Genomic DNA, 9,391 nt, shown 5'->3' with positions numbered 1-9,391 from the left:
GGGGGGGGGGGTTCAGGCAATTTGTTGTTGGATTGTCTGAGAAAGATGACCTAAATGTGTCACCGTTCATTGATTGTAATGCTCATGCACACAGTCTCTGAAACTGCTCAAAGCCCTTGTTCGAAAACATCAAGACATGAAGAAAGAATAGTGTTCGTAAAGCTGCTCCAATCATGACAGAAAATAAGAGGGTTATATCTGCAAAATTGAAAAACTGGAAGTAATAACCCTGTCCCCAGCATCCTACATTCCTCTCTTCAGTCCTCCTGAGCAATCTGCTAACCACATATACCATCAACATAATCAACACAAGAGGCAGAAATGCGTAGAGTTAGAGATTAGGCTTTCCATTAGTCATCAATGAGAGAGCAATTAGAAAGCCATAATGCACTTTCTGTAGTGACTACCTCTTCTTTTGCCCGTCACCTTATCCAGAAAGCTCCTTTAACCCCTCTCACAGGCATTCTCAAAGTCCAGTTTGAATAAAACAGTTGAATCATCTGTGCTCCTAATATTATCCGCCAACTCATTATCAACCATGACACATCAGGTTTCTGCCTGCATAACACGAAATCTATCTGAACCCAATGTCGTAATACCCTCTAGTATCAAACACAATCTAAAAGGCAACACCTGGGTCGCAATCTTTAAGATGCCAATAACAAGGTTGGTAGGTCTTATCATTATTCTTATGGAAATTGAGTTACCGCTGAACAAAGCCAGATCAAAGTAGAGGTGATAAATCTTTCCTGACACTGACAACAACAACAACTACCCCTCAGTGGCAAACAAATTGTGGTCGACTATATAAATCCTCACTGACCATGTTTTCCCTTCATCTCAGACCAAAACATTATACAAAGTAAAATAAAAATAAAAATTACTAAAGGTTCTCTATATTACCTACCAACATAAGAATCTCTAATTGCGGAAAAAACTCCTACGAAGTATATGACCTAAAGTAAATGAATTAATATGACTAAAACATATTCCGGACTAATTTCGCCTATATGCATCTTCTCTTCCATCGTGTCCGATCTTTCGCTAAGTCTGCATTGATTCCAAGATATTATAGGTCTTTCGAGACAATTTTTCTCAAAATAGTCATTTAAGATCTAACTGGGCAATATCCCTAACAACCTCAAGAAAAGCCACGATAGAACCAGCAGAAGTGTAGGACCATATCTACAGCTATACACGAAAATGCACCTAACTTATTCCTTCTCTCAAGACCTTTAGAGAACGTTGCAATTATCCTAAGTATAGACTATAGATCTCAACGATGGGTCTATTCTCATGAGATAGACTTCATATTAGGTATTGCTATATATGACTACTTGCCTAATTTTAATGGGAAGTTCTGCTTTATCTAATCAATAGATTACAACTATATGATTATCCTTCTGCTCTTTCTACGTAGGGGTTCACTCGATGCACACAGATACCTTGTACAAAGAGAATATTCTCCACAAGCCATAATCTTAAGTTGGCCAAGTTAAGCTAGTATTGGTTGAGCTATCAGCTGCAATTTCATACTTCACATAAAAATTGCCTTTGGTTTCCTCCTTTTGGAGGTATCGAATGTGTAATTTTTATATCTTGTTCCTATCATTTCCTTTCTCTTTTTCACTATCGTACATAACTCAAAAATACCGCCCCTGTTTATACTTTCCAACATATAAAAGAAAACAATCTGTCGCCCATGAATTTCTCCCTAAATTTTGTACGAAGTAAAGCTTCCAGATTTCTATTTTGAAACACCTCGTATAGCATGTGTTAAAATAGATGGAGCTGTTAAACATGAGTGCAAAGGTTCAGTCAACTTAACACCTCCTAAGTTCAATGTAACCAGTTCCCGGCTACAAAATTATAGTCAAATATGTGAGATTAGACATTTCTGAAGCTTTACGAATCATGGCTGATCATATCGCTCCATTTAACCTCATCTCAGGCAAATATCCAATTTATTAGTATATATTCTCACCACACAGAATACCGGAATGGGGAAACCATAAAAACAAATAGGTATAACTAAGTGCGTTTTGATCCACAACAGCCCTCCTCTACCCCACCCCCACCCCAGGTCCCTGAATATAAAATTTACCCACAAATTAAAAAGGGGAGGAAAAAGGACAATACGTACATTGGCAAGACTCGAATTGGCAATTCAAAGCTTCATGATCGTCATCTTCTCCATTAGAATTAGATTCCTTTAGAGCGGAAGCCCTACAAGATCTGCAACTCTTGAGAACCTTCTTCAACCTTTTGTATTCAACATGCGGCGAATATTTTTCCGAAATTTTCCCTTGATCGCCCTGCAGATACTCCATAAAAGTTTCTCCAAACTTCATGATTAAATTAAATCCTTAACAATATCTTCTTCTTATTCTTCTCAGACCCAACCCGATTAATTCAGAAATTTCCAATTCCACACAAATTGAAGATCATGAATATCGTCGTTGTGGAGTGGTAAATAAATAGGGGGTGGGGTTATGGTAATCTGAGAAATTTTTTCTTTGGTTTCAAATATTGGCGTGTAGCCGCGGGCAAGCTTAGCTGGTCATTCGTTAAATTTAGGTTTTTATGTACAGCAAGGAAACCGAGAAACAGCTTGTTGCATGTCGTGCACGCGGTGGAAAATATCACAAGTCATGCATGTGTTTTTATTTCTGTTACTGTACTTTTTTGGAAAAATTGAGGAAACTTGCAGTCAAAAATAATAACTCGAGAATATTTTTTTTAGAAAATATTATAATTCATACTTATTTAGATAAAAATATTTATAAAAATTTCAGCACATATATACATTGCATACCTTTTAATTATTCAATTTCACATGTTATATATCTTAATGGTATTATATAATAGTGTAATTTTACTATTTTTTTTTAATTATATATAATTGTATAACCCAAAATTATACAACATACAAAAATTCAAAAGTCGCCCAGCCAATCTTTAAGACAAACATGTTTAGTGACAAAATGATCCAATTGCAACACAGAATAAATATTTATAGAATAAGATTCGGCAATTAAAATTAAATTTATTATTAATACTTGGTGGTTATTTACTATACTGGTCTTACGGTACGCGTTTTGCGCGTGTAGCCTATATCATTTAAAAATTTATATACATATTAGTGAACTTTGTATATCTTACATGCAATTATTAAGTGTCAAAGAATTACAAGAAAATATACATGACTTCACAGCATAACAGAAAATGGCCCATGTTTTTAAATTTATCCTACCTAGCCCATATTGTATATATTTTGAAAGCACTAGCAAATTCAAAATTTGTGTTCTCACAACCATTGCTTCTAAAAGCTATGGAGTTAAATTTGTGTTCTCAAAACCATTGCTTTCACTCTCTTCTTCTCACATCTTCTACATATGCTTCAACGGGCCGTCCGCCATTGCCGCTTCTTACCCTGTGTCACCTCGTTGCAGTGTAAGTAAAATTGAAGAGTAGAAGTCCACCATTGAAGGCCATTCAAAGCTTTGCTTCGAAAATAGGATTTTTGAGTTTGTTAGTTGTTTGGATTGGGTGTTGTTCCAATTGATTGAAAATACCAAAAGGAGTTCAAAATTTAAATTTGAAGTGATTTGGAGTTGATTTGAGCAAGATTTGAGTAAAATTTTAGAAAAGACGCAAGGAAGAAGACGAAGTCAGTTTTTTGTATAATTATGTATAATAGTGTATATGAGTGTATAGACACATCTTATATGCTATTGTACACTTTTATACACATTTATACAAGCGTCTCTAAACGACCTTCTTTCACGATTTTCAGTTGCAATTCTTGTTCAAAACCAGTCCAAATCTCCATTAAATGACTTCAAATTTTATATACAACCTCCTTATACTATTTCTTATACTATTTCTAACAAGTCTAAATAACACACACTCCAAATTTCTCACAAAATCAAATTCGAAATTTAAACCCACATATTTAAGTTTGTTAAAAATCTAATTTTCACCATCCAAATAGATTTTGTTTGTTGAACTAATATTTGAGTTACAGTTACTAATTTAAAAATTAACTTAAAAGCTTGATCAATCTTTTTTAATAAATTAAAATTTCTAGAATCTATTGGAGTTGGATTTTGAATCTTAGCCTATTATTTTTGGGCTAGTTGATTGTAAATCAAAATATGGGCTATAAAATTAAAAAATAGAGAGCTCAATTGTTCTTATGTGAAATTTTCCCTTTAAAATTTGAAGTTGAGTTGGGGAGTAGAATAATTATGAACATTGGAATAATTTATATCTAATAATAGTATTTAGTAGTATTTGTATTTGTATTGTATATAACCAGAGAATGAAGCACAGTTTTTCATAAAAAGTCTTTCTATATATTTTTATTTTTTATTATTACTTAAATAATTAAATTATATAAACTAATTACAGTAGAACCCCTCCAAATTAATATTGTTGGGATCATAAAATATTATTATTTTGTAGAGGAATTATTTAATTGATAAATTAATTATTAATTTAAAGAATATTTTCGAGATTCAATGAAGATTAATTTTGATTACATCAAAATCATTGTATCTTACTAATTTATGTATCATATTTATTGAATTAATATAAAAAATAAATTAATTATACATAAAGTACAATGTATCATGTATGATTCAGTGTAATATTTTTTTATTAAATAATTCATTGTATTGTTTATTGTTTATTCATTGTAATTAATAAATCATTGCAATGTTTATTGTTTTTCTTAATAATCAAATATTATTCATTGTATTTTTAATAAAAATATCATGTATGATGGTGAGAGAATAAACTATATAAGCAACGTAGAGAATTTCTTCAAACTATAATCAACAATGGCTTCTTATCTAAAAGGTGTCACAAAATCAACAATGATAGATTAATGAACTTGAGGTCATGACTAATGATCTCGGTTATAGCAATAAAATGGATGTCAATAGCCTGTTGAATTAACCGGCTGAAAATGATATGTGTTCAGAGGTCTAGAGCTTAGAAGAAATTATGGATACCATTGGAGAAAATAATATTGATGACGAAGTTAAAAACGATACAATACCTTTGGAATCAGTTACGCATAAGAAAGCACTTATCCCGTCTAGAACTCTTCACAATTTTTTGGTGCAGTTCGAGAAGACAACCCCAGAAATTTTGGCTGCAATATGAAAAGTTAGAGATGAGCTTTAACTAGATTTAAATTTTAAGAAAAAACAAAAAATACTAGAATTATATTTTACAAAATTGTCTTAGATATTTTTGTAATTTTAAAGAACTATTAATTTATAATATTAATGGGACCATATATTTATATAGGTGTAATAATCTGATCGGTCGTTTTGCTTTTTAGATCTCCGTTCCTCTAATTAAGATTCTCCGTATATGCTTTTTATGACTTGCGGGGTTGGTTGGTTCAACAACACTGATTTTAATTTGAACTCCTACCACTTCGTTTCGGAAATGACCTTTTCGATCTTCAATGAAGAAATAAAAGAACAGAACACAACTCACAAGATGCAGCAAGAAGATGACTGGCGCGAGAAACAAAACAAAGATGACAACCCTAAAAGGTTTTTAACGTTAGTTCTTAGGACTGTATTACCGTTTATAAATATTTTATTTATTAAAAATAAAACCCCTAGACCTTAGTTTATCTCCTATAGTTAATTTAACTAAATTTAGTGTATACACCGTGTGTAATAAGTTTTTTCACTCACTACAGCATCACAAGACATGATCAACGCTAGAGTGAAAATAAAAAAAGTGAAGCATAGTATCCATGGGATTTGCACAAAGAAGCGAGACTTCCTGCTCATGGAATCAATACTTGTGAATTTTTCCTATAAAATAAATTAACTCATCAGAAAATATTGTTCAAAAGTAGTTACCAGCTCCATTTAAAAGATAGAAGGATATATCATTTCTTAATAATTACTAGTCCGTTCATTTTTAATTATCAAGTATTCTAAAAATAAATTTTTATTTTTACTTGTCACTTTTCGCATATCAAGAGAAAAATAATTTATTTTTCCTTTTTTACCCTTAGTATTAATTTCTCATTCCAAATAATTTTCTGTTAAGATTATACACCAATTAATATGGGTATCATGATAAATTATTCATTTTATTTATTATTTTTTAAAGAATGTACAAAGTCAATAATAAATAAGTAAAAGTAAATAGAGGGATTAAATATTAAGGGCTTCAGTAGATTTTACTCTTGTTTAAACAATTTCTCTAGAAAGCATAAGCTTCAACTAAAACGGCACGTGCTTGGACTCGAAAGTTGTAAAGCACTTAACAAGCTTTTATATTTAGCACCGAGTGGTTTTATTTTGTGTCTCATACAATTTACATTAGTTGTGTGAGCCCTCTTTTTATCTCATATATTTGTTGACCCATATCTTACACATTTCGGTCCACAAAATTCTGGGACCACACAGTTGTGAGATAAAAAAGAGATCTCATACAACTAGTCAGAGACGGAGCTAGTCTTATTGGTGCGAGTTCGGCTGAACCCAGTCACTTTTGCTTAAATATTGTATTTATATTAAGAAATTCATTAAATATGTACAAATATTTAATTGCGAACCCTGTAACTAAAACGATCTATGGTTTCCGTAATAAATTCAGAACCCATAAACTTTAAAGTTTAGCTCCGCCTCTGCAACTAGTGTTAGTTGTATGAGACACAAAATAAAAAATTTCATTTAGCACCATTGGCTTCTTTTTGCTTAAAGAAACAAAAAAGATCTCTAGCGGATTCATTGAATTTCATAACAAATGATAATGCTCCTTTCGTCCCGGCCAAGTTGATTAATATTTAAAGTTAAATTGAATCAGATCAATTTAATATTGAAAAACCTAAAAATTATAAAAAATATTATAAAGTTATAATTTTTCTCATGTCAATATACTAAAAACTAAATTTAAAATTTTAACTTATATAAGAAGAAACAAAAAGTGTCACAATGAAGAACAATACTGTAATAAATAATACTCACTTCTTATACAAACATAAATAAATATCACAAAATGCAGCCCCCAAACCGCCCCCCTAAACAGTACGAGATAATAGATTTGAATGAATATTAGATTACTTCAACAAAGATTTACTCATAAACCATGCATCACCAAAAATGCAGCTTATTCTTCTTCTAGGCAAAGACCAAAAGGCTAGTAGTAGTAACATGACTAATTGAAAAAAAATCAAAATGAAAGTATGAAAAGAAAGAACATAGTACTTCATCCATATACAAACACTAAAAAGGTTTTGGCAGCAGCTGTTTGCATATATACCCACCAAAAAAAGATCAAGAACAAAACAAAACTTTGCGCTCAACATTCAAGACCACTTCTATAGAAACAAAACTTTGCGCCCAACCATTTAACAAAAACCACTTCCATTCTGTGCCGAAAAAGTACTTAATACTACTATAAAATCCCATAAGAAGTCTGATAAGAGAATAGGCAAAATGTTAATATATATAAATAAAAATAAATTATATATATATATTTATATTTTTAACGGGTTAACGAATTATCCGTTAAGAAAATTGAATAATCGGCCCCCAAACCGATAAGCCGTTAATAAAAAAAATTTAATCCGTTCCCCGTCCGTTAAGCCGTTAAACCGTTAACAGTAAGCCATTAAGCTTCGGTTCGGATCGATTTTCGGTTTCGGATCGGTTTTGAACACCTTTCCTCTCTTCAACTGTCACAGGGAAACCACCTTTCATTTTTGCAGTAAGGTAAGACACAAAGACCGGTTCAACACCTTTTTCTACAACCGGGACCACCTTGAACCGCCGTAAAACACCAGCAACCACCCTTTTCATTTGCAAAAAAGCAAATTCTTGGTCCCGCCTGAAAAACAGGATAAGTATAGGTGTCCCTTAGCCACAAAAGTCCAATTACCTGACACGTCATCCTTATCTAACCACCTCTCTGGCTTAAACTCTGCCCAATTTTTTCCCCATAATTTCTCCACTCTCCCCATTGCATATGGATGATAACTTACCCTTGTACCCTTTTTCACAAAAGTACCATCTGGCAAAATATTATCCTCTGTTGCAGCTTTAGAATCTATAGGAACTGGTGGGTAAAATCTCATGCTTTCACAAAGTGAAGCGTGTGTGTAAATCATGTCTTTCACTTCATCATACACTGGACTTTCGGATTTTGCTTCGATCTCTTTCAAGATTTGACTTTCTACTTCTGGGTGTCCAGAAATTAACCAAAAGAACCATGTTGAAGCAGCGGATGTTGTGTCACGACCAGCCAAAATGAAACTTATAACAATATCTGTAACGAAGTCTTCATCCGAATGGCCAGTGCTTAAAAATCTTGATAATAAATCCACTGATTCGAGCGATGATTCTTCATTGAGTTCTCTTTGTTTTTCCTTCACCAGCTCTTTAGCAAATTGGCCAACTTCATTAACAGCTGCCCCGAATTTTTTCTCGGACCCAATGTTTAATTTTCTCTTGATTTTCCATAAAAAGGGAAAATAGCATTGACTCTTTCACTGCTTAGCCTAACAGCTTCTTCAAAAGCAACTGCCAATTTTGCTTGAGGAAGTGATGGTAATAAATAAGCAGGCAATTTTACAAATATTATCAAAAGCAAACCTTTGTAAAATGTCTTGAAAATCAACAACTGTTTTCTTGGCAGCAGCAGTAACAAGAATTGGAATTAGCCTTTCGTTGAGTTCGAAGAGATTTTGTGTTAAACTCATGGCTTGCAACTTGTCTTTGATACTTCCAAATGTCACCGTCCACATTAAATATGCCATCACCAAGAAAATCAGCCATAGTTGTTTTAAAAACATTACCTTTTTGGTAAATGTGAAATTGGGTTTTGGGCATGTGTTGGACATTGGAGGGGTTAGCTGTGAATATTTGGCGAAAACCGAAAGGACGATTGAGAGTGAAAGTTAAGTTGGAAGTGTTTTGAATAACATCACTCGTCCATTAAATTCGACGGTCTTTGTTTGCTAAGATTGAGAAATAGGAACCAATGATTGGATATGATTTTGGGATCTTGCTGTAGGTGGATTTACTGGATGGGAAAACATTGGTTACAATTGTTTTGATGAAGAAGAGGAAGAGGAAAGGAATGAGGCAAAAGAGTAAAGAGATTGAAAGCTCCAAGTCTGTCATCATTTACTATATCTTTTTGCGGTTTAATTTTTTCTTTTGGATGGTGAGTAGAAGCGTTAAGATGTCTATGAATACTACCGAGAGCTATTTATAGACCTTTGGACTCTAACGTTTTATTTTTTAAACATTACAATATATCTTCCCACGTGTAAGCATTATAGGCAGCTTTTCTTTCTTAATATTAAAGTAAGGCCAAATACATATACTAAACATCTCAATTCATATTA

The 9,391-nt window shown here is 32.6% G+C and overlaps 1 protein-coding gene and 1 pseudogene across 1 annotated transcript in view; both read right to left on the bottom strand.

The window, feature by feature from the left end:
- The window catches only part of LOC109226690 (probable E3 ubiquitin-protein ligase BAH1-like), a 6,440-nt gene extending 3,851 nt beyond the window's left edge, over positions 1–2,589 (bottom strand). The window contains exon 1 of the mRNA XM_019391521.1: positions 2,144–2,589. Coding sequence (XP_019247066.1) covers positions 2,144–2,351 — 208 coding nt within the window. The 5' untranslated portion in view covers positions 2,352–2,589. The remainder of the gene's footprint in view (positions 1–2,143) is intronic.
- LOC109226681 lies at positions 7,593–9,391 on the bottom strand (annotated as a pseudogene).

The sequence above is a fragment of the Nicotiana attenuata genome, chromosome 1 (assembly GCF_001879085.1).
Source record: "Nicotiana attenuata strain UT chromosome 1, NIATTr2, whole genome shotgun sequence".
Classification (NCBI taxonomy): domain Eukaryota; kingdom Viridiplantae; phylum Streptophyta; class Magnoliopsida; order Solanales; family Solanaceae; genus Nicotiana; species Nicotiana attenuata.
This window is presented reverse-complemented; position numbering and strand designations above follow the sequence as displayed.